At 31.3% G+C, this 27565-nt stretch overlaps 1 protein-coding gene across 1 annotated transcript in view; it reads left to right on the top strand.

The window, feature by feature from the left end:
• The first annotated feature begins 20038 nt into the window (after positions 1-20038).
• The window catches only part of LOC114342482 (lachesin-like), a 66482-nt gene continuing 58955 nt past the window's right edge, over positions 20039-27565 (top strand). The window contains exon 1 of the mRNA XM_028293287.2: positions 20039-20386. Coding sequence (XP_028149088.1) covers positions 20039-20386 — 348 coding nt within the window. The remainder of the gene's footprint in view (positions 20387-27565) is intronic.

Here is a 27565-nt window from a genome sequence, read left to right as displayed (position 1 = left end):
CGCTTATATTCATATTTTGGAAGTCCCTTTTTCATTAATACTTTGACCTTCTTTTTGCATGTTTTCTTTTACCTAGTGATATGTATTTTTTCTTTGATCCTTTACCTGTCCATTTATCTCTCAGCTCTGTGAATGGAATGTTTTACTGAGAATCGGGTAACAATATGCCTTCGTCATTATTTTGCACATATATTTGAGAACGAGGTTATAATTGCGAGCCAGGTAAATTATCCATTGCCTTTATATCTCTATCATCAGTCTTCGTCTGTTAGGCTATCACATGCATTTACTGGAGACTCCAAAGTAATACGGTCTACAATTGCTACTAAATTTCCATGATTCTCCAACATACCAAGCGCATCCTCCAGTGAAAAGCCCCTAATAATAAATAGTATGGTATTTTCCTGGCATACAATATTTTGTACACTAAAATGAAATAGCCCAACGCATATCGTAGAATAAAAATTTAATCAATCTCTATATCTACATAGAAATATATGTGTTCTCTACCAGTATGTACAAAAATATATATATTTTCTGCATAAATATAATAAATATTTAATTATTTAGTAAATCGTTTTCCAAATTCAGCCGTATTATAAAACTTAAATTTTATTACAAAATTATCGCCAGATATCACAAAGTGAGAAATTCACAACTATACCTTATGGTTGGCTAAGAATTACTGAATTTAAGCTGTTACCAAGACAAATAATGTGCATTATGTACAAGTCAAAACATGTTTATGGTGTACAATTTATTGTACGTCAGGCACATCTGGGTTAAATGAAGTTGATATTATTCATACGGCATAAACAGCTCACAGTCACGATTTAAATCCCATCCAGCATGGTAAGACAGGCTTGGTAGAAGTATTCGAAGCCCAGTACCGGCTACTCTTATCTCAGAGCAACTTAAAGCAATACTTTCAGAAGAATGGAAAGCAATTCCACAGCATGAAGTTTAAAACTTATTTAAGAATATGCCCAGAAGAATGAATGCCATTGTACAGGCTCGTAGAAGTGATACGGTACTAATTAAATCGAGAAGTAATATACAGTGAGCACGTAAAGGTTGGAATAAATTCATTTTCTCGAGAATGGACGATTTTGGAAAAAAATCCCGAAAGAGGTCAATTTTATTTTTAAATTACAACTTTTTGGCATATATATCATACTAGTGACGTCACCCATCTGGGGGTGATGACGCCATCGATGATTTTTTTAAATGGGAATAGGGGTCGTGTGATAGCTCATTTGAAAGGTAATTTAATTCTCTATTCAGTAATATATACATTAACATAATTCTTTATACAGGGTGTCCAAAAAATTTTTTTTGAATTATATTTATTGACATAAAAAGAAGAATGCATGTAACTTATTTAATTCAAAATACATTTTACTGCTCTCAGAAAACAGAAAACAATGCCTATTTGAAAAATATTCATTGCTTTTCGCTTAAATTAAATATTCAAACTGTCAAGAGGAAGGTGGGTGGCTGCTTTAATATTGAATTTAAGCAAAAGTAATATTTGTCAAATAAACATTATTTCCTGTTTTCTGATAGCAGTAAAATGTATTTTGAGTTAAATAAATTACACAGATTCTTCTTTTTACGCCAATAAATTTTATTAAAAATAATTTTTTTTGGGCGCCCTGTATGAATAATTATGTTAATGTTTATATTACTGAATAGAGAATTGAATTACCTTTTAAATGAGGTATTACACAACCCCTATTCTTACTTAAAAAAATTATAGATGACGTCATCACGTCCAGATGGGTGACGTCACTAGTATGATATATATGCCAAAAAGTCGCAATTTAAAAATAAAAATTGACCTGTTTCAGGATTTTTTCCCAAAATCGTCCATTCGCAAGAAAATGAATTTATTCCAACCTTTACGTGCTCACTGTATATTGAAATGAGTGAAAGGAATGTCAACAACGAATCAAGTAATCTGTTAACCCAGGTACTAAAATAACAACGGGCGACGCTAGAAAAATTATCCAATAATGCATTTCAGATCACCCATGTAAAACGTCATCATTTTGTACACTAATAAATAGAGAGTATGATATAAAACAAAAATAAAAATAAAAAGGTTTGGTTTTGATTCAAATCGGGTCACTTGCCATCCCTCGACACGTGTTTCTAGGTCTACCCTTTGTCAAGAAGGCTTTACAAGAATACTGATCTGAATGAAAACGTCAGTGCTGCTCGGTATAAATAATGAAATATTTGTACCGGAGTATGGTTAGAACGACCTCTCACAGGGAACGATAAAATGAGTGAAATGAATGTCGACAACAAATCAAGTAATCTGTTAATCCAGGTACTAAAATTTCAACAGGCGACGCTAGGAAAATATTCCAACAATGCATCTCAGATCACCCATGTAAAACGTCATCATTTTGTACTCTAATAAATACAGAGCATAGTATAAAAGAAAAATAAAAATAAAAGGTTTCGTTTTGATTCAAATCGGGTCCCGTGCTATCCCTCAACACGTGTTTCTAGGTCTACCCGTTGTCAAGAGAGCTTTGCAAGAATACCGATCTGACTGAAAACGTCGGTTCTGCTCGGTATAAATAATGAAATATTTATACCGGAGTACAAGAAGGCGTTGACAATGGGTACACCTTGAAACACGTGTCGAGGAATGGCAAGGGACACGATTTGAATCAAAACGAAACCGTTTATTTTAATTTTTGTTTTATAACATACTCTGTATTTATTAGAGTACAAAATGATGACGTTTCACATGGGTAATCTGAGATGCATTGTTGGAATATTTTCCTAGCGTTGCCCGTTGGTATTTTAGTACCTGGGTTAACAGATTACTTGAATCGTCGTCCACATTCACTTCACTCATTTCATCGTTCCCTGTTAGAGGTCGTTCTAACCATAATCCGGTATAAATACTTTATTATTTATACCGAGCAGAACGGCCGTTTTGATTCAGATCGGTCTTCTTGCAAAGCCTTCTTGACAATGGGTAGACCTAAAAATACGTGTCGAGGGAAGGGAAGGGACTCGATTTGAATCAATACGAATTCGTTTATTTTTATTTTTGTTTTATACCATACTCTGTATCTATTAGAGTACAAAATGATGACGTTTCACATGAGTAATGTGAGATGTATTGTTGGAATATTTTTCCTAGCGTCACCCGTTGGGTTAACAGGTTACTTGATTTGCTGTCGACATTCATTTCACCCATTTCATCCTCCATCGTTCTAACCATACTCCGGTATAAATATTTCATTATTTATACCTATACCGAGCAGAACGGACGTTTTGATTCAGATCGGTCTTCTTGCAAAGCCTTCTTGACAATGGGTAGACCTAGAAACACCTATTGAGGGATGGCAAGAGACCCGATTTGAATTAAAACGAAACCGTTTATTTTCATTTTTAATATATATTGGTTTCCTTGTTATTTTTATTTTATTTCTGACGATTATTGAATAGATATCAATTTGTTTTATTTTATTTCTTTCTGTATTAATTTGTTAATTTGTATAGCCCTCTTTAACCTTCCGATGACCAACCTTTTCTTGTTACACGGATGACCAAGGGGGGGGGGGAATGACCCCAGGTCAAAAATGTCAAAAATGACAATTAACAAAAAAGTGAAGTTTTTTTTATGGCATGGACTTTATGTCATTCAGCCAGTCACAACATGAGTATTAGTGTCATGTGTAGTGTGTATGTGTGAGTAAGTGTCTTGGTACTTTGCAAAGTCGACGTCATTAGCGTAAAACTACTTGTAATTACACATAATAGACGGTATTTTACTAAACATCAACTTCAGAATATATTTTTTATTCGTAATGATATTAAAGTCAAATAAAAAAATAATGAGTTAAAAAGTGAAAATACTTTTGAATTTATTAAAGAAAAACTTACGCTGGGGTCAAAATTTGCCCCGCTTGGTCATCCGAAGGTTAAATAAAAGTTTTTTCGTACGCATTTCCTACATAAAACATATCTTAACCCGGGAGTAGTCGCGCTCATTTCTGTAACGTCGATAGTCGCGTGTGAGATTCTATCTCAAAATACGAATTTAAAACAAATTTTTATTTTGTACTATTTTTATCTTCTTTTTATATATAAAATATATATTTCTAACAATTTTATTAAAAAAACCTGTGTTAACGGCCACTAACGGCCACCTGCCAACATCGGCCACCTGTCCTAACGGCCAGTTTAAAAATTTCCCAAATCAATTAGGTATATGTAGACTACAAAAACTGGCAATACCGTCCACCTTTCTATATCGACCAAGAGTTCTTTCATTTTTAGTGGCCGTTACTGAAAAATTTTACTGTACAGTAAAAGCTGTGTTAACGGCCACCTACCAACATCGGCCACCTCTCCTAACGGCCAGTTTAAAAATTTCCCAAACCAATTATAGTAGACTATAAAAACTGGCAATAGCGGCCACCTTTCTATACTGGCCAATAGTTCTTTCATTTTTAGTGGCCGTTACTGACAGGTTTTACTGTATTACGAAAAAGGATGAAATGTGATATTCTATCTAATGGCGCGCTACTCGCGGGTTAAAGCTAATTGGCTCTCCCCAAAGCCATAAATTCCACAAAAAGAAGAAGAAGAAGAAAAAATATATTCCTACGCATTACTACACCCTTCTTCGAGGCACTTACGAAATTTTTTCAAAATTGCAAAATTTTTCATCAAGTTATCGCGAAAAAGGATAAAAATTGAGATTGTATCTCACCGCGCGACTACTCGCGGGTTAAAACCATAAAAATATTGAATCATACCAAACCTCGATAAAAGTTACAATAAAAATAAAGTGTGTTTAGATAATTTAATCAAAATTCAAAGTGTGCCTGTTGTTCGTGCCGGTGAGTGTAGTAGCAACCTTTTCCTTCCAAAAACAGTTAGACAGAAGTAACTACATTACAAAATAAAAAATGTAATTGTCTGACAAAAATTTCGCAAATCGACAGTTGGACAAAAAATTGGCAAACATTTTTTAATGGTATATCTAATTTAGAGTATTTATTAAATTATACTACTACTTAAACTATAACACATAAAGGTTAAGTGATTTTGCTTAATATTGTTATACCATCATCAGCAACATCATCATCGTCATTGGCTCTACAACCCATATAATCTGGGCAGATTATCGGATAATAGGCCATTTTTGGGAAAAGTTATTTACCAGCAATTTTATTGCTGGAATCGAATCTTATGATTGTATATATTAATAATATAGTTATGCAAAGTTCGCAGATAGTGTGCTACTTTTTTTATAAACAAAATGGCGCCCGAAAATCGTGTTTTTTTCAATTTTTGCTATATAACTCCAAAGATTTTAACTTTACACCAAAAACACTCAAATAAAAATTCACCGTAATTAAATTCTGCATAGAGACGTGTTTTTCCCGATTTAGTTCGATGAAAATTTTCCCCGGAAAATGCGGGTTTTTCCAACAAAATCTTTAATTTTTAACTGAAATTTTAGATAAGTAATTGTTTATCAATAATTAAACAGCTTGGTAATATAAAAGCTCTTTTCGTATAGACTATAATTCCAGAAGACAATGGAAATTTAATGAACAGTTTAGCAACAATTGAATGGTTAATTAAAATTTACGGTCGCTATAACACCCACAATAATTATGATACTTAAGAATAACTATGATTTTTGTATAAAAAGAAACTGTACCTATCTAATGTACTTTACAGAATTGAAATTTAACTATTTAAGCAGCCTCAGGAATATTTTAAAATTATAAACAATTTTTTGGCTTAAAAACAAATATAATATCTCGGGAAATAATAAACTAAATTAAATTAATGAAAACGGTATAGGAAAAAAGCGGCAGGACGCTTCTTCTAAAAGAAAAAAACATTTAATTGTGATGAGTGGTTCGTGAGATACCACCGGTCACATTTGACCGGCATTTACGGCAAAGATATAAACAATAAGATCATAAGTTTCAAACCATCACCTTTTTATTTTTGTCCTCTTTCTCAGCACCAATTTTCATATCTTTAAAATACTCATAACATATATTATTATAATAAAAACTATCGATATTACTAGTGAAAATTGCCAAAAATAGCAAAATTCCAATCAAAAATTAAGTTCAAAGGAGAAAATGAAATCTCAAAGTTCAAAATCGGTAACCGTTAAAAAAATGCATTTTCTCGGCTTCCCATGGAGAAATTTTCTTCATTCTTTTTTTTTTGTTCCCAAGCAACTCGAGTAGGGGCATACAACTAACGCATTACTAATGTCAAACTTGCTTTTGTTTTGTTATAATAAATTAATTTATTGATTATAACAAAAATGTTTAATTTGTATAAAGATTGTATAAATAATTATACAGCTTTCAAATGAGAATATTTGTGTTTTTAACGTTAGAAGGTACACTTGCAGTAAGTTTACCTAAAAAAATATGGAAAAAATATGTAGTTTTCTTTTCTTATAAATAAATTAATCTATTATAACAAAACAAAAGCAAGTTTAACATTTAATAATGCGTTAGTTAGATGGCTCTACTCGAGTTACTTGGGAACAAAAAAAGAATAAAAAAATTGCTTCAACGCTAAGCCGAGAAAGTGCAGTTTTTTAACGTATACCGATTTTGAACTTTGATATTACATTTCCTCCAACCTAATTTTTGATTGAAATTTTTTATATTTTGTATTATTTTCCAATTTTTGGCAATTTTCACTCGTAATATCGATAGTTTTTATTATAATAATATATGTTGTTCTGAAGCTATTTCCTTGTGGTATTTTTATAATTACGTATTTTTTATGGGAAATAAGCCACAATTTTACTAAAAAATGAATTTATTAACGTTTCGAAGCCCAAATCGGGTTTCGTTGTCAAAATACAAAATACTATTAAAATAAAACAAACATGTTGTTGCTAAGTAAAAAAATTCTTCTAATAATTTATTTAATCTGACTCATTTATATTGGCAATTCAGACGTATATTATACATTTTAAAGTAGAAGACTTTAAAATGATATCGCCAATATTTATGAGTTGCGTTCCTGGGACGACTTTACTAAAAGATAGTTCATTCGATTACATGAAATCAATCCCAACTCAAGAATATCCGTTGCAAAAAATCATAGCATGTGATCTGTCTTTAAAAAGACAACCAAATGCAACGATGACAGTAAAATTCTCGCGTTAGAGATTCCATAGTAAATCACGAGGGAAAACCAGGAAAAAACCTCGTGATACTATCCCGACATCGTAAGTATTTGGTCTTACATTTAATCTACCTTCAAAAAACTAATACCAAATTCTGACTTTAATATGTTTAAATTATAAATAATAATAATATTACATAGATATACAATAAGTAATACTAAATAAAACTTGTACTAACTCGATATGTTATTGATTTACTAATCGTGGTATTTTCTTTCTATAGACTTCCTCTTTCAGTATGGGTAACCACATCCTACTGCATTCTACCGAGGAATTTGCGACACAATTGGTTTCATTTAGCATAATTAGAGCCGCTTCTTTGATTTCTCTCTTTTTACTATCTGATTCTTTCAGGACTATACTTGAATCTCTCCACTGGACTCTATGTTCATTATCCCATGCATGTTGACATATCTGAGATCTATCAAATTCTCTGTTTTTAATATAAGACTGATGTTCACTTATTCTAACGTTTAATGGTCTTGATGTTTCACCTAAATAAAATTGTTCGCATTCACAAGGTATTCTATAAATGCAATTCTTTGTTCTTTCTTGTTCATTGTTAGGTTTAGTTTTAGATAGAATAAATCTCAATGTGTTTGTTGTTTTGAATGTTGTTGAAATGTTGAATTTATTTCCTATCGTTTTAAGTTTCTCGGATAGTCCTTTTATATATGGTATTGTTATTTTCCTCGTATTATTTCTTGTGAATGTTGTAGGATCCCGTTCTAAGTTGTTCTGTTCCATTCGATCTAATCTTGTCAATTCCTTATTTATAAACGATAAAGGATAATCATTTTTTAATAAAACAGATGTTAACAATTGTTTTTCTTCTAAAAATGAATTTTCGTTAGCACAAGTAATTTTGGCTCTATCATATAAGGATTTAATGATTCCCTTTTTAACGTTGATGTTGTGATTTGATTTGTAATTGAGATATCTGTTGGTGTGTGTTGGTTTTCTATACACTTGAGTCTCATATCCAGTATCCTTCTTTGAGACTAAAACATCGAGGAAAGGCAAAGTGTTATTGTATTCCTTTTCCATTGTAAATTTTATTGTCTCTTCTTGATCGTTTATAATATTCAGGAATGTATCCAACAATTCTGATCTATGAGGCCATATTGAAAACACATCATCTACATATCTCCACCATACTGTGGCTTTTAAATTTTGTTTAGAAATGATATTAGTTTCGAAATCCTCCATAAATATATTAGCCAATAATGGAGATAAAGGAGAGCCCATTGCTAGACCAAAATTTTGTTTATAGAGTTCATTATTTAGTTGAAAATAGGTATTATTAGTACATAATGTCAATAACTCCATTATAGCTGATACATTTAGTTTTGTCCTAGTTGTTAATGTATTATCATTTTCTAACTTCGTTTTAATTATGTTTAAAGTTTTATCTAATGGCACATTTGTAAATAAACTGTTTATGTCAAAACTTACTAAAATATTATTTGGATTAAATTCAATATTTGTTAATTTGTTTAAAAAATGTTGTGTATTTTTTATAAATGTGTCATTATTATTTGCAAATGGTTTTATAATATTTAATAAAAATTTTGAGAGCTCACTATAAGGAGAATTGATGGTACTACAAATGGGTCTAAGTGGAATATTCGCTTTATGAATTTTCGGTACTCCATAAAAATGTGGTGTCTTACTGTAATGAGGTGTCATTAATTTTCTTTGATAGTACGTTAGATCATTTTTAAATTTGAATAAAGTTTTATAAATTTTGTTTTCCAGTGTCTTCGTTGGATCCTTCGTTAATTTGGTATAAGGTCCATTTGTAATTAGATCTCTAATTTTGTCCTCATATTGTATTTTATCCATTATTACAGTTGCATTTCCTTTATCTGCTGGTAGGATTGTTATGGAGTCATCATTTTTTAAAGTTTTTAAAGCTTTCATTTCCTCTTTGCTGATGTTCTGTTCAATTTTATTAGATTTTTCTAATTCAAGTTTACATAGTACCCTATATTGTTCTTTTTCATGATTTGGTAAACATTGGGATATTTTTTCCTCTGAGCTAATTATATCTAATTTTGGAATAGATGGATGAGTAACAGCATAGTTTAAACCTTTTGACAATACTAAATTTTCAGTTGCATTTAAATTTCTATTTGATAGATTGACAACTGTCGCTAATATGTCATTATTTCTATTTAGGTTATCAAAAGCATGTAAACTATCTTGTTCTAAAAGAATATTAAATTTATTTAAATGTATATTTCTTTGTTTTTGGTATGAATTTTGATAAATTATTTGTAAACTAAAAGTAATTCGATCAAAATCAGAATTTGATATCATTCCAAAAAGCAAATCTTCAATACTTACGATGTCTTGTTCGATAAAAAATAAATTTGACCTATGAAATTGTAACATTTCCCGAATCATCGATAAACTGGCTCTATGTAGAATATTTTGAAGTCTTCTGCTTGAATATGCTGGCCGTAACCTCAAGCCCTTTGGTATTAAATTGTTGTTTCTACATCTTCTGAAAAATTTAATTGAATTCTGACAGTGTGCCAGTTTCTCGTATAAGGTTTCTAATCTCCTAAAATTTTGACAAACGCTAGGCCCATACCGGTTTCTTAATGTTGTTCTGAACACTCAACGAAAAAGGTACGTAATATCAATAAAAATGTTAATTCAGACAACAAACGCAATTCTTAAAATTTGTCCAATTCTTGGTTTTATTGGCACAAAAAAGCGATGTTCATCGATTCATTATTTTCGTTAGTTGAGCCAATGTATTACGTTTATTGAATGGACGAACATTCATTATGTATATCATAATATCACTTTATTGATATTACGAACTCAGTTCATTGAGTCAACGAAAACTATTTATTGAAACAATGAACTTTCATTATGTATACCATAATCTCACTTTATTGATATTACGAACTCTGTTCATTGAATCAACGAACACTATTTATTGAAACAACAACGTCGTTAATTGACCGACGAAGACCATTCGTTGTGCCAATAACAGTGTTTTTTCTCCTGTAACATTTCTCCTAACGTATTTCGTTTATTTCTACAATTATTTCCGTTTATTGTTACAATTAATTCCGTTCATTGTTACAATAAATACGGTTATTCTTACATTAATAATAATTTTTTAAATCCCCTTTTTTGTCCTTAACCTTTAGGACTTTACACTGTGTGATTTCTCATAACTATTATATCGCTTATACAATGCACTGGAATAAGTGTTACACTCCCCCCCACCCTTTACACTGTGTGATTTCTCATAATTATTATATCGCTTATACAGTGCACTGGAATAAGTGTTACACTCCCCCCCTTTATTAACTTATTTATTTTTAGCATATAAGCAAAACGCTCAGATAAGTCGATTTTTAAAATTATCAAAGTATATTATAACATCAATGTTTCGAACTTTACACGATCCCTCTTCAGGTGGCAGGCGTAACTTTGATTTTTTTTAATGGGAAAGTACATCATGTGACAGCTCATTTAAAAGTGTTTGAAATGGTGCTTTCAAAAATGTATAACACTTTATTCATTTTTGAGAGCGCAGGGGCAAAATTTCGATCGAATTATTTTTAAACGCATTCATTTTTTTGGAATCCTGAGAAAACTAATAAGTATTTTTGAAAAATTTAACCGCAGAATAAAATACTACATTATTACTGAGGGCTGAAAGTCCCTTAGAATAAACAAAAAGTTTCTTTTGAATAGTATATTTGAAATAAAAAAAGTCATACTAAATTTTCTCTTTTTCACCCCTGTGACTTATTAAAATAATCATTATAGAAGTTCTCACGGACGTCAGACCCTCGATAATACTGTAATATTTTATTCTGCGTTTAAATTTTTAAAAATACTAATTATTTTTTTCATTCAGGATTCGAAAATTCATTTTTAGTTCATCTTATAAATAACATCACAAGACAATATTAAAAGTAAACACTTACAAACATAAGACACTGACAAGTTTATTTTTAATTAGAATGTTCTCCCGTATTTACCTTATCAGAAAAAACTTACTTTTATTCAAATATAAAAAATAAGTAATATCTTATCCTTATCTTCCTTCTACTACGGACTACACTTGGAAACAAAATGCAAAATTATTATTCGGCACTTCGGTAGAGGTAACAGCATTGTTTAACAAAGAACTCTTTTTTAAACAATGGTAACACAGAGAAGCTAGGGGTATCACGATAAGGAAAAGCCGTTACATTTCAAATGGTCAAGCAAAACATTTATTGTCTCAACAACCACGATTATTGTCACAATTAACGCATTGATTGTGGGAATTAAAGGCAGTAGTAGATTGATTAATGCATTCGTTGGCACAACAATCAGTGTACATCTATTCAATAATCATATATTACTCTATATTAACAACTTTTGTACATTGTTTTAATGAAATCTGTACGTTGTCACGATAAACCAAGGTAATTGCTTGTCATCTACGAAATCAAGAACGTGAGTTGCTGCCACAATTAACAGTATTTATTAAATATACGAAACTAAGTTATTGGCTAAATAAATTGAGTGTTATTGATTAATGTACTCTAGTTATTCTCACAATTATTATTCAATCATTGTGACAATAACCAAGTACATTCGTCAATGTCTAAAAGTTCGTTGAAACAACAAATTAAATTGTTGTGACAACGAAATACCATTCAATACTCACTGTTAATCAATATTACGAACTAAATTTTTTTGAGTGAAGCTATTTCCTTGTGGCATTTTTATAATTACGTATTTTTTATGGGAAATAAGCCACAATTTTACTAAAAAATGAATTTATTAACGTTTCGAAGCCCAAATCGGGTTTCGTTGTCAAAATACAAAATACTATTAAAATAAAACAAACATGTTGTTGCTAAGTAAAAGAATTCTTCTAATAATTTATTTAATCTGACTCATTTATATTGGCAATTCAGACGTATATTATACATTTTAAAGCAGAAGACTTTAAAATGATATCGCCAATATTTATGAGTTGCGTTAATAAATTAATTTTTTAGTAAAATTGTGGCTTATTTCCCATAAAAAATACGTAATAATAATATATGTTATGGGTATTTTAAAGATATGAAAATTGGTGTGGAGAAATAGGACAAAAACAAAAAGGTAATGGTTTGAAAATTGTGATCCTGTTGTTTATTTCTTTGCCGTAAATGCCGGTCAACTTTGACCGGTTGTATCTCAGGAACCACCCATCACAATTAAACGTTTTTTCTTTTAGAAGAAGCATCCTGCAGCTTTGTTTCTAATACAGTTTTCATGATTTAATTTAATTGAATATTTCCCGAGATATTCTAATTGTTTATAAGCCAAAGAAATTGTATGTAATTTTAAAATATTTTTGAGGCTGCTTAAATAGTACAATTTCAATTCTGTAAAGTACATTAGATAGGTACAGTGTCTTTTTATACAAAAATCATATTTATTCTTATATATTATAATTATTGTGGTTATTACAGCGACCGTAAATTTTTAATTAACAATTCAATTGTTGCTAAACTGTTCATTCAATTTCCATCGGTTTCTGGAAATGTTAGCTATACGAAAAGAGCTTTTATATTACCAAGTTAATTAATTATTGATAAACAGTTACTTATTTAAACTTTTACATGAAAATTAAAGATTTTGTTGGAAAAACCCGCATTTCCGGGGAAAATTTTCGTCGAAATAAATCGAGAAAAACACGTCTCTATGCAGAATTTAATTACAGTGAATTTTTATTTGAGTGTTTTTGGTGTAAAGTTAAAATCTTTGGAGTTATAGAGCAAAAATTGAAAAAATCACGATTTTCGGGCGCCACTTTTTTTATAAAAAAAGTAGCACACTATCTGCGGACTTTGCATACCTATATTATTAATATATAAAACCATAATAGTCGATTCCCACAATAAAATTGCTGGTAAATAACTTTTCCTTTTATTTTGTTAATTAGCCCAGAGTAATAGTGGGTCTTGGCCTGTTCTAGGATCAGCTTCCATTCCTTCCTATTCTTTGCCTTGGTTTTACAGTTTCGTACTCCTTACACTCGTAAGTCGTCTTCCGCCTGCTCGTGCCTGATCGTGCTCTGAACCTGCCGCTTTTCGTCACTCCTCCGGTCATTGGTGATAAATGTGTTTCGACGGCTCCATCCGGTTCATTTTCTTTAGCCATCGCAGCCTGTTTATTTTGATGGACCTACCAAATACTAGGTTCGCAATAAAGGCGGTAAGGCTAAAAATTATGGCGCCTTCGCCATAATCTGTTTCCTGTACGACTATAAAAATATCTAAGAAATTTACGTTCGAAACAGGCTAAACGTTCTCCATCGTTTTTTGTCATCGTCCAAGTTTCTGAAGTGTAACTGAGGAGGGGCTTTATAAGAGTTCTGTATATCAATATTTTCCTTCTTTGTGAGAATATTTATGTTTGACGTTAAAACTTTCTTTAATCCATTTTGAACCAATTTGCTAGATACAAACATATTATCTTAATGTCTGCATTTACTGCATTACCTGCAAAAGTATGAACTAAATGCGTTATTTTAGAAACAGCACACTTTAAAAAAATCTTTAAACACGTCAGTTTTAATTTTTGGATGGCCATCAATAATTGTTATATTATATGTTGGATATTACGTCAACAGTGTTTACGTAATGACGTAATCGATATTTTTTTTAAATACAAACCATGGTCGCAGGAAAATTAATTGAAAAGTTCTCCTAATCACTTTTGCATTTATGTATTTTTCGAATATTTATTTCTACACGATTAACCAAAACTATGTACAATGCAAAAGTATGGAATAAATTCATTATTTAAAAACACTGCTTAAAAAAATCTTAAAACACGACAGGTTTTGTTTTTAAATGGCCTTGAATTTCTGTATATGTATGTGTTGGACATTACGTCTATAGTGTTGGCATGTCGACGTAATCAACGATTTTTCTAAATACAAACCGAGGCCACGGGATACCACATTTGAAAGATATGCTAATCGCATTAGCGCTATATTACGCGAATTCTTATTTCTATAGGGTTAACCAAAATTGTGTACTCAGTTAAGTAAAATAAAATTACATTAAATACTCGTTCACTAAATTAACCTGCGATAGGAAAGAATTTACTGCTCGTCTTTTTCATTGTATCAATGCTGAAGATCGTCAATTTCAATATATCTTATAATATTATTGTACTTTACTAAGCATTTATTATAAGTTAATCGAATTAATAAACCAACAGTTTTGGTTAATCTTGTATAAAATAATAATGTTACGAAACTTTTCAAGTAATGTATTCCGTGACCTCGATTTGTAATTAAAAAAATCATCGATTACGTTATTACGCTAACACCGATAACGTAGTGTTCAACGCATATTAAATATATTAATATATTATAATAAAAATATCATAGCAATTGATAGCCATTCAAGAATTAAAATTAACGTGTTTAAAATTTTTTTTAAAGTCGTCAGTTTCTAAAATAATGAATTTATTCTATACTTTTGCATTATACTGTATACTTAATAGATAAATTAAAGTTTTTAATTTACAATAAATTTTAAACATTTAACTCAGTTTCTTGACATTGATATAACGTACCTATCTTCCAAAATTGAATGACGAATCGCTACAATAATATTTTACATTACAGATGTTTTGTAGTAAACTAAAACTTATTCTCAGTTTACAAATGCATGATCTTTACAACAATTTCGGTCACGTAATCTTGAATTAGTTATAAGTTATAACTTAAGTGATTTATAGATAGTACTATTTATACCGTAGATTTATTTATTATTTTTTATATAGAATTATTTTTTTAAAAACGATCCAAGAATCTGTGTGTATATGGAAAATAAAAGTATGCGTTTGGAAAATAGTTACTTACAGATTTTTGTTGGTAGTTTTTCCGACTAAAAGATTCGACGAAAAAACAATATTTTTCTTTACTTTAGATATTAACAAATGGATTCTTTGAACATTTTTAAAATGTAACAGTTTCAGTACAATGGTGAGTTTTAATATATATATTTTTTAAATGTTTATAGCATTACAATCTAATAAACATTATTAAAAAAAAACAAATGTATAAAAAAGATTCAACGTACTTTCACATTTAACTGTAAGTGATCTCCATTTATGTTTAAAATATTTACAAATAGCTCTCAGTTTAAGTAGGTACCTAAAACCAGAAGTTGATATCGTAATCCCACAAATGGCAATGGACAATTCGTAACACCGTCATATCAGTTCGTAACGGCGAACATATTCTTAATGGCATAATTCGTAACGCCAACATTTAATTTTTTTTAACAAATTTAATATGACTGAATTGATACAAAAAGGTATTTTGCATACATTCCTATACTAAAAGTAACGGTACTTTTTTAAAGACTACTTCTTTAGGTACTTAAGTTACTAAAGCTAAAAAACAGAAGTGTTAAAGCGTAGTGCGTAGTACTAAAGCGTAAATCGCCCGATATCGGACCGGGCTTTCCACTGCAATGTAGGCACTACGCTTTGATATCTTGAGTTTACGGATCAAATGTAGGTGCTCAATTACACTACATCATCAGCATTTATATTTAAGTACCAAGGAATGTTACACTGTAGTTTCGCTGTTATCTGATCCAAAATTCACAATAATTTGCCTCCCTGCATAAATCTAAATTGATTATCGGATATTTCTGTTCCTTCACGTATCTGTCTATCAATAATTACTCTACCATATTTTCATTGTGTGAGTAAATAGTTTTAGGGCCCTGTAGTTTGTACATTGTTGTATATATTTCCTTGTTTCTCTAAACAGGTACTAATATACTGATTTTTAATTCATCTTGCATTTGTCGAACTTCCATAGTCCTATTAACATATCCTGTTAGCCAACTTGTTCCTGTCTCTCCTAATGCTCTCCACACTTCACCAGGAATATTGTATGGTCCAACTGCTTTTCCTTTCTTTATTTTTTGAATTGTGTGAACAACTTCTGGTTGAACTGGTTGTCTGTCAAATTATTCATTTAATAAACTGTCAAAGTACGTTTTCCATCTCTACCCAACATCCTTTTCGTGAATAAGTATTTTATTATTTTCATCTCGGGTACATCTAATCTGGTTAAAATCTTTTTCTTTTTAGCTCTCTGTTTGACAATTTTATATACTAATATACTACATATAAAAAAATATTGCAATTTTTACATAAGTCAATTAGGTTTAATAATAAGAACCTCGACAACGTAAGGTACAAGAGGACGGCTTAATAAGTAATAAGAATTTTGTCTTTGTTTCGTCTGCCCTAGTATCAAGTTGATCATATAGATTTGTATACGCATCTGCTTTAGCTTTTTGTACTGCTACTATCGCTTATTTTTCAGCAACCATATAGTTTTGAAAATCTGTGGCCGACCTATTTTCTTGCTACTTTTTATGTAATTTTCTTTCCTCTATTATTATCTTGTACTTTGTTTGACCACCACCAAGTCTCTTTATTCTCAAACTTCTGTCCTGACGTTTTTCCTGAAGTATTTCAATAGCAATATCTCTAATGATATATACTCGTTATCTTCCTCCAAATTGTTCAGACATGGTGTATGGTGTTTAAAAATGGTATATGGTGTTCAAAAGTGGTGTTGATATATCCCATATATATAGGGTGTCCCAAAAGTAGTGGAACGGTCGAATATTTCGCGAACTAAACATCGGATCGAAAAACTGAAAAATACGTGTTCAATCATTTTCAAAAATCTATCCAATGACAACAAACACCAACCCCCACTACACCCCCTGAAGGTGGGGTGGGGGGTAACTTTAAAATCTCAAATGGAAACCCCTAGTTTTTCTTGCAGATTTGGATTCGTTACGTAAAAGTAAGCAACTTTAAGTCAAGACATTTTTTCGAACTGTGGATAGATGGCGCTATAATTGGGAAAAACGATTTATCCTGATACCATAGGTAAATTATAGAAACGGTCTAATATCTCGAGAAATACACTTCCAAATGAGAAACCAAGAAACAGGTTTTTAATATTTTTCGAAAACCTATCGACAAACACCAAAAATGACCCTCCAACCAACCCCCTGGAGACGGGGTGGGGGTAAATTTAAAATCTTAAATAGCAACTCCCACTTTTTATTGTAGATTCGAATTCGTTATGAATAATTGAGCAACATTTATTCGAAACATTTTTTAAAATTGTCGATAGATGGCGCTAACAAATCGTATTTTTCCAATTAAAGCGCCATCTATCCACAAGTCTAAAAAATGTTTCGAATAAATGTTGCTTACTTTTTCATGACGAATCCGCTTGTGTAATAAAAAGTGGGGGTTGCTATTTAAGATTTTAAAGTTACCCCCCATTCCACCTCCAGGGGTGGGTTAGAGGGTCATGTTTAGTGTTATTCGATAGGTTTTCAAAAAGTATTAAAAACCTTCTTTTTGGTTTCTCATTTGGAAGTGTATTTCTCGAGATATTAGACCGTTTCTATAATTTACCTATGGTATCAGCATAAATGGTTTTTCTCAATTATAGCGCCATCTATCCACATTTCGAAAAAATGTCTTGAATAAAAGTTGTTTACTTTTACGTAACGAATCTAAATCTGCAAGAAAAACTAGGGATTTCCATTTGAGATTTTAAATTTACCCTCCACCCCAGCTCCAGGGGGTGTAGTGGGGGTTGTTGTTTGGTGTCATTGGATAGATTTTTAAAAATGATTGAACACTTATTTTTCAGTTTTTCGATCCGATGTTTAGTTCGCGAAATATTCGACCGTTCCACTACTTTTGGGACACCCGGTATATTAACACTATTATGGATAATAATAATTGATTTTGAGTTATGAGTTGGGATTGTGTGTGTGTTAGCTAATACAGGCTATTTCAAAGTAATTTACTTCTTATAATTATAATTATATGCTATAATTAAGAAATAGTGGACATGTTCCTATACGGGTTATAAATGTTACAGATATGGATATTGTCTCAGTTGATTTAATTGTCCACTTTTGTAGCCTTTACTTAATTTCATGTAAGTTATTTTGCAGAAAGTCCTGTAAAATCACGAGTGTTTTTCAACTAGTAACACTGCTACGGACAGATACACTGCGGTCTCTGTCATCTGGACAATTATCTTCCATTCTTTTTCCGATTCTTTTAAAATTCCATCTTGTGTGACGTGATCCACCTAATATATACTAAGCGTACGTAGGTATATCCACATTTCGAAAGGCCCAAGGGTGTTCATTGTAGCAAGCTTCAGTACCCAAGCCTCCTTTATATACAGGGTATAACACAAAGGCAGATCATAAAATAAATCACTCTGGAACCAAAAATAGTTCGCTTAAGCCTAATTTACCTTGGTACAAATGTGAACATAAAAAAGTTACAGCCCCTTTCATTTACAAAATGAAAATCAATGTATTCCAATATCCAAAAAACTATTAGAGATTTTTTATTGAAAATGGACATGTGGCATTCTTATGGTAAAAATATATAAAAAAAAAAGAAAAACTTGTGCACCTGATAAAATTTTTATGGGGGTTTCGTTCCCTAAAACCCCTCCAAATATTTGTGTAAGCTTCAATTAAATTATTATTGTGGTACCATTATTGAGGCCAATATTTTGAACATTTTTAAAATCCAACACATATTTTGCATGGTCGAAAAAAGATTATAGAGACCTGGTAATAATATTACTATAAAAATAATATTCCATAACCTTATTTACCCTTTTAAAAATATGTGTTGGATTTTACAAATGCTCAAAATTTCTCGAAAAAAACTGGTTTAGCGAAAAAGTACTAATAGGCAAAAAAGTTTTAAAACATTGTGTTTAACTAATGTTACCACAATAATAATTTAATTTAAACGTACACAACTATTTGGGAGGTATAGGGAAATAAACTCCCTTAAAATTTTTATGGGGTGCACAAATTTCAATTGTATTTCTAAGATGTTTCTACTATAAGAATGACACATTTCCATTCTGAATAAAAATCTCTAATAGTTTTTGATATATTGGAAAAAATCGATTTTCAGTTTTTGTAACTTAAAAAGGACTGTAACTTTTTTATGTGCACATTTGCACTGAGGTAAGTTCGGTTTAATCGAATTGTTTTTGCTCCCAAAATATGTGATTTAATTTATGACCTGCCGTTTTTTATACCTTGTATAACAAGATCGAGTATACTTAACATTTAAAGCCTCAAAGATATTACGCCGAGGCTAAAACCGGTTAACAAGTTCTTTATCTTGAGAAAAGTTGATCTTGACATTTCTACCTTTGTTCTTACTTCTAGGTTTAGGCCTAGGTTGACTGTTATAGATAAAACCTAGTATTTTAATTGTGTCACTTGTTCTATTGTCTTATCGTAGATGGTTATGATTTTCTGCAAGTTGAGGTTTCGGTTTATGTAGAAATTTTCAGGTGAAAGGTGTCTGGAAGTTAATTTGAACCAAAAACTTGTGAAAGATGGAGATCAAAACATAGGGAATAATTTAAATTAAAAAATGGAGAAAAAGAGAATATAATAAAGCAGTAATAATTGTAATAAAAACTTTGAATGACACAGAATTAGTTTTTAATAATCAAAATAAGCTACACATTTTAAGAGATTTTACATCTAATACATCCCACTTTAAGAAACATAATAGAATCTATGTTAAATTGCTTTAATAATCTCAAGTGCAGTAATATAATGAACAAATTTAATCGGTATCAATGGTTTCGGGATTGGTTTTACTTCTTTATTTGGCCTTTGACTGAATATTGTCAGTTTGAAAAGGAATTCAAATTAAAAAAAACTGTTAAAGAAAAATCTCATGCGTTTTCAGTATTCTCTCGAACCAACAGATGTCATCAATATCCTGAGATTGAAGAATCCGTTGATTAAAAACTCACCACTGTACTCTAACGTTGAAATAAAAGTTAATCCAATAAAAGCTTGTTCACCACAACTGTTCACAAATTTCATTTTGAATCAGGTCGCTTGGATAAAGGCTGATACCAAGGCAATATTAGCTATACACGAGCACGTTATTACCAACAACGCGCGATTATCTGTTACACACAACGACTTCAACACATGGACGTTGAATATACGGGGCGTTAAAAGAGAAGACAGAGGACAATACATGTGTCAAGTCAACACAGATCCCATGAAAATGCAGGTAAGCGATTTCTTATAATTCATTCAAAACAGCATATTATTATATTTTTTATAGTTTAATTAAATAAAATTACAATAGGTACATGTAAATCAAAATGTAATTCCCTACAGGTTAAAACAAATTTTATATCAAAGTTTAGGTGAAAACAACAGATGTTTTCCAGAAAGTATCCGATTTATAAGAGGGGGCAGTATTTAAATAATTAAAAGTAGGTAATTTTTGCACACAATTTCCTTTTTTAACTGCTGCGGTAATTCATGTTTTTATAAAGAAATGTTTTTTAGATTTTTTCTGCAGAGCTGAAGGAAAGAGCTTTCATTTAACACTTGAAAGTCGGAGGGGCCAATTTGGCCCCTGTTGAGATTTAAAGTTATTGTAGTTTTTTTATTTCAGGCAATATTAATTTCATATTTTATGACTTTTAATATTTTGATACAAAGCCTTATTTAACACAAAAAATATTGTTTACTAAATATATTAAATGGTTTTTCTAACGAATCTACCATAGAAGTCTAAAGGGGCCAAATTGGCCCTGTGTAAATTATTATCGTTTTCTGGGAAATTCGTCGAGCCTTTCTTTCAAATTCCTGTGGGATGGGTAAAATTATATGTATGTATGTTTATTGTAAATGGTTACCCTTATACTGGTACTGATCATCTACGTAATAAAGATACAATTGTTGGTGAACACAAGTGAACACAAAAATGAACATTGTTGGTGTAGAGGACCAAATGACGCTTCTTTATACTACAAAAGTAACTTCAAGACGATGGCCTATGTACGTGTTTTATAATATTACTCTTGACTTGGAAGCAATAAATGCATGGATTATTTATAAAGAAATAACTGGAAGCAGTCTTCGTAAATTTATTCTTCGGCTGTGTGAAGAATTATGGGCCCCATACCTTGCCTCCCGAAATCTGGAACTACGCCTAGCAACACCAGGTCTATCAACAACTATCACTGTTACTATCCGAAAACGAAAAAAATATCAGTTGAAAACACTTTGTAAAGGAAATCATACTTCCAATCATTGCCACGGCTGTAACAAGGCAACGTGTGGCAAGTATCAAAAACTGCAAACTGTATGGTGTTTCGAATGTTTTTGATAGGCAGCGAATGTGTTAAACAATGAAAGTAAAAAATAAAATCAGATTCTACAGTTTAGAGTATTTTTTTAAACTGAGTTTTAATTGATTAAATAATGTGGGGCCAAAATGATCCTTTCGGGCTTTTTAGGTAGGTATGCTAGGCTAGACTTTCTAGTGTTAAAACTTATAAAATTAAATTTAATCCTTAATTTATTTAAATAATTGTAAATCAAGCTTAAAACACACATTTGCAAAGAGTTATTATTTGCATTGTACACAAGTACTATAAACCATGTATTTTATTTTGCAGAAAAAGTTGCGTTATGTTACCCTTATAAAGCAAAATAAAATGGTTGAAAAATATATAATAAACCTATACAGAAGTAAAAACTTCAAATTGTATTTTGGTATAAAATAGTTTATTTAAAACTTCTAAAAGTCATCCACATGGATTGCAAAACGTTTTCGTTCTGAACAGAACATCTTCAGTGCCTGGAATGAAGTATTTCCACGTTAGATTAAGGCAAAAAGGTTAAAATTGTGACTGTTAATGAGAAAATTATGTGGAGAATACTTACATTCCGCAAAGTAGTTGTAACTAGCACACCAATGAAGGTGGTAACTTCAAAATATATGGCTTACATTATACCTTATGATAAAATATTATGACTACAAGTCGATGTTACTAGATTAAAATATGTATGTTCCTAAAGAGCAACATGCTTCCCTGCTCGAAAAAACTAGGTACTTGCCATTTGAATTAGCACAGACCAACTGATGTAAAATGAAAAGGAATGACAAAGAGTGACATGACAAGACAAGGTAAAGTCAATTTGAAGTTTTTACTTCTGTATAGGTTTTTTAAACTATGGTATACAGCCAACTATTGGGATTTTTCCCTTGATTTTAAATATATAATAGTTTATGAGCTATTTTTTAATTTGTTTTTTAAATATTACCATTTTAAACGCTTTTATTTAGTTCAATAGTTTGCGTCAAATCTTTAGACGTTAATTTGACTGCCTTTTCTTCAATGCCAATGAATGAAAATGTGCAGACATATGCATTCGCGGGAACAGTACACGAATATTCAATAAAAAAATTCATGTTTATTAATTGTTTAAATAAAAAAAAAACGATTTTAATGGAAAACTCTTAAATTCTCTTGTTTTCTACAATATAAAAACTTGAAACGTTTACGGATTGTATAGCTAATGATATGAACAATAATACATAATTTCACTTTTTACGTTAATTGTTTACGTTATGCTTCATTAATAAACAATAGAGTTTCAAATTTTTTGCCGATTCCGACTGCTTTTCATGTTAGTATTACATAATATCATATTATGTTTTATACATATTTTAACAAACATGACGATATATTTTAATGTTTGAAAAGTGTAAGACTAAAAAGAAAAAATAAAAAAATATGAAAAAAAAATTTTTTTTTAAGTAACGCTTTTCTTTAGTTACGAGTGACTAAATTTAAAAATATTATAAAAAAATCAACTAAAAAGCAAAAAATAAAAAAAAAATTGAAAAAATCTAACACATTCGTTAAAGAAAAGCGTGGGGCGAAAACCGTTTATTCGATGAACACGCGCCAAGCTTTTCTTTGACGGATGTGTTAGATTTTTTCAATTTTTTTAAATTTTTTGCTTTTTAGTTTATTTTTTATAATATTTTTAATTTTAGTCACTCGTAACTAAAGAAAAGCGTTTCTTAAAATTTTTCTTCATATTTTTTTATTTCAATTGAAAAACGCGGTTGTTGTATATTTTCGATAAATGAAATTTTGATTTAATTTCAAAATGCAATTTGATAAATGCTAATTGAGATTTTAAGAAATCAAATAAAAACTTTTCAATACTTGGTACAATAATATAATATATTTTAAATATAATTTTATAAGCTTTTTAACATGTAAGTACAGTCAAAAATGCTCAAAACTGTGTACCCTTTGCCACGGAGAAACTAGCGATAATAAAGTTGAAATTGATTTAATAGTCCAGAGAAATAAAGATTTTGTCGGGACACTTGACCAGCCAGGTTACAAATGGGTTTTTTGGATACTATATACCTAATACGTTATAAATACAAAAATGCCCGTCACAGTAACGTGACACTTAACCGTGACACTTAACGTGTCACTTAACCGTGACACTTAACGTGTCACTTAACCGTAACGTAATGTCAAGTTGACAAGTAGTGACAAGTATACCAAATATGATAAATGTAACTTGCGTGCACAATTTCACAGCCCTCTTAATTTCGGTACTATTTATTTTGGCGGATACCGTATCCGTATCCATATAATCAAAATATTTTCTTCTGTAATAAAAACTTTTCTTGTAGTACCCTGTTCCGTTAGAGCCCTCTTTACTTTCTGAAAAGCTGCTGTCGTCTGGATTTTTCCATGATAGGAAATATTTTGCATATTATTAGGTATTGCAAAAATTTTCCTCAGTCTCAATTGAGGTAATGGTAATGATAATGATATTTGTTTTAGTATCAGTCTGCAATGATTTAACGGTAAATTCAAATCTCAGTTTTGCCATTTTATAATTAAAAATTATTATATTTCTATTAGCAAAAATGTTGTTTTGTAATAATATTTTTAATCAGCAAACTCTTTGGCAAATAAAACTCAATTGCGTACCTATAGTAAATGGAGCCCACTTACGGTAATTTTTCTCTAAAACTTCCTCCGAAAACTCGAGACTTTCTCTTAGATCGAGTCTGCGATCATGTTGGAGTGCTAAATTGTTTCAAGAGTACATATTAAAGACATTCTCTCTAACTAATTGTTTTTGAAAGGAGACCATACATGGTGTCACTTTCTGTCTGGTAGTAAGGAGGAACTAAAGTTGCGCATAGTTTGTCCCTTAAGAGTTTCTTGAGGATATATCATTAAATCTATGTATTTCTTTACAAATTAGCAATGTTGCTTTACGTAATCAAAAATTAAGTTATAATTAAATTCACGTAAACGAAACAATGTAATTTATTTTATTTCTTTTTAAATTGAATGCAATTATCAAAACACGCTTAAAATTAACAAACTGCAGCGAAACTTCTCCATAACGGACAGCAACGGGAAAAAATAATTTTCCGTTGTGTAGAGTTGCCCGTTTTGTAGAGTTATCGGTTAATCAATTGAAATAAAAAAGAGGTATGGATTTGCTTGATCTTTAATTATACATTTTCGTATTTGCGTAAACATTTACACAAATAAAATACTAATGTAAAAAAGGTAGGTACTACCTACACCTACTTCTTAAAACAATCATCAATTTTGGTTTGTTTGTTGTTTTGAACATTATTTTTCACGATTTCTGACTCACCATTTAGAATTACATCAGTTACTTTTTGACTTACTCTTGCATGACTTTTATATTATAATAAATAAGTCTAAGTTTCTTAATTTTAGGTAAGCATCATTTAGATTACTTACAGTTGTAGTAAGTTCTAGTTTATCGTCACTCTCATTGTCAGAAACACTGGATACCTATTCGTTTTCTTTAAAATCATAACACAACCAGCTAAGTTTATTTCAGGATTTTCCGTTAATAGGACGGCATCAGTCTCTAGGGTAGTTCAAAAATTTTTTCAACTCCATGACTTTCGCAAAAGGTTGACAATGGTAAATTATTATGATTATTATCTTCCAGGTCTTATAGCTTCGGATTTTCCACAATTTCTTCAACATTACTCTCGTTTTTTTTTTTAAAAACCTCACCCAATGAAACACTTTTCAATTGTTTTGACTAAAACGTCTCTCTATGCTGCCACAATCCAAATTAAGGCGTTAGCAATCGTTATGGACGCCTCCAGTTCAGCCGTTGATAAAGAACATTGTATAGATAATAACATTGTTCTTATCAAAAACTTTCTATACAGGCATTTAAAGTTTTTTAATATTCCTTGGTCTAACGGTTTCCAATGTGCTGTAGTATTAGGTGGCAAAAATATTATCGATGTGGGATGTTGCGTTGTCTAAAAATAAGAGAATTTTTCTTTTTTGATGTTGCAGTTTTATGTCAAAGTACCCCGCACAAACCTTATGGAAATTAGGTCCCAGTGGATTTCGTTCATCCTTTGGGAAAATACTCTTTGAAGCATCCTGATAAAAAGTTCTCATGGGCACAACTCAATCGTATGAAGAATTTTCCAGATATAGAGGCACAAACTCGGAAAATTATAAGATTTACTGGTTATTCTAATTCCCTGAATTACTGGTTATCTGGCAACATGTAGAAGTTTGAATCAAGAAAAAGTACTGGTAGTCTAGGATTTTTTCCTGGCTAGCCAATGGCGACCTTTATATTGACCTTGACATTCAACTGACGTCATCTCTTGAGTTTCGAAGGTTTTCGGCATTAAATTAATATAAACAGATTACTCATGGGTTTTTGGGATCGCTAAATGACGAATATGCCATCAGAATTGATCTCCTGAGGTCGTGGTAGCCAGAGCCACTTCAAGGGTCGTCATCTTCCAGAGTTTTGATGGTTTTCGGCACCTAATTGATGCAAATGAATTACTGGAGGGTTTTTTTAGATCGCTAAACACGAATATGCCACCAGAACCGACTCCCGGAGCACCTGGTTTCCAAGGTCAATGAAAAGGGCTCCGGGAGTTTCGAGGGTATTTGGTATTACATTAATTGAGACGGATTAGTTATAGGTTTTTGGGGTTGCTGAACACGAATACGTGATCAGCACAGACACAGGAGCACCTGGTGCCTAAGACAGGTTATCTTCTGGAGTTAAAAACCTAAGAGTAATCCATTTGATTCCTCCGAAACTTCAGAAGATAACCTGTCTTAGGCACCAGATGCTCCTATGTCTGTGCTGATCACGTATTCGTGTTCAGCAACCCCAAAAACCTATATCTAATCCGTTTGCACCTATATTTAATCCGTTTGCATTAATGTAGTATCAAAGACCCTCGAAACTCCAGGAGCCGCTTTCATTGACCTTGGAAACCAGGTGCTCCGGGAGTCGGTTCTGGTGGCATATTCGTGTTTAACGACCTCAAAAAACCCTCCAGTAATTCATTTGCATCAATTAAATGCCGAAAACCATCGAAACTCTAGAAAATGACGTCCTTTGCAGTGGCACTGGCTACCACGTCCTCCGGAGGTCAATTCTGAAGGCATATTCGTGTTTAGCGATCCCAAAAACCCATGAGTAATCTGTTTATATCAATTTAATGCCGAAAACCCTCGAAACTCTAGAAGATGACGTCCGTTGAAGGTCAAGGTCAAAGTAAAGGTCGTCATTGAATATCCAGGAAAAAATTCTAGACTACTAGTACTTTTCCTTGATCCAAACTTCTACATGTTGCCAGATAACCAGTAACTCATGGAATTGGAATACCCAGTAAATCTTATAATTTTCCGAGTTTGTGCCTCTATATCTTGAAAATCCTTCATACGATTGAGTTGTGCCCATGAGAACTTTTTATCAGGATGCTTCAAAGGGTATTTTCCCAAAGTATGAACGAAATTCACTGGGACCTCATTTCCATAAGGTTTGTGCGGGGTACTTTATGAAGCCAATCTGTCATGATATCTCTGGTCATCCAGGCCTTCTTGTTGTAGTACCAGTCGACTTGGAGTTTATCAACATAAAAAATTTTAGAACATCGAGGATTTTTACGTTTACCAATCACCAGAGATTTTTCTTTTTCCCCACTTACATTTGCACACAATAATACGGTTAGCTTTTCCTTAGCAGATTTACCCCTAGTGCGCTTTTCATTACGAAATGTAAAAGTTTTACTTGGTAATGCTCGATAATACAGACCAGTCTCGTCAGCGTTATAAACATCTTCATGTAAACAGCCACTTAATAAAATTTTCAGTTTTTTTTTGCCACTCTGAAACGTCGTCAAGGTTAATATTTGCAGTTTCTCCAGAAATTTCTTTAAAAATGCATACTGTTATATTAAGCAAACCTTATCTAGCCAACCATTGGAAGCTTTAAAATTCAAATTGAGTTCTTTCGCCGCATCTAAAGCTCTTTCTTTTATTACCGGTCCAGATAATGGAATGTTCTTACTTCTCACTTTACAAAACCA

Source organism: Diabrotica virgifera, chromosome 10, assembly GCF_917563875.1.
Source record: "Diabrotica virgifera virgifera chromosome 10, PGI_DIABVI_V3a".
In the NCBI taxonomy this organism is placed as follows: domain Eukaryota; kingdom Metazoa; phylum Arthropoda; class Insecta; order Coleoptera; family Chrysomelidae; genus Diabrotica; species Diabrotica virgifera.
The sequence above is the reverse complement of the archived record's forward strand: the minus strand, read 5'-3'. Positions and strand labels throughout refer to the sequence as shown.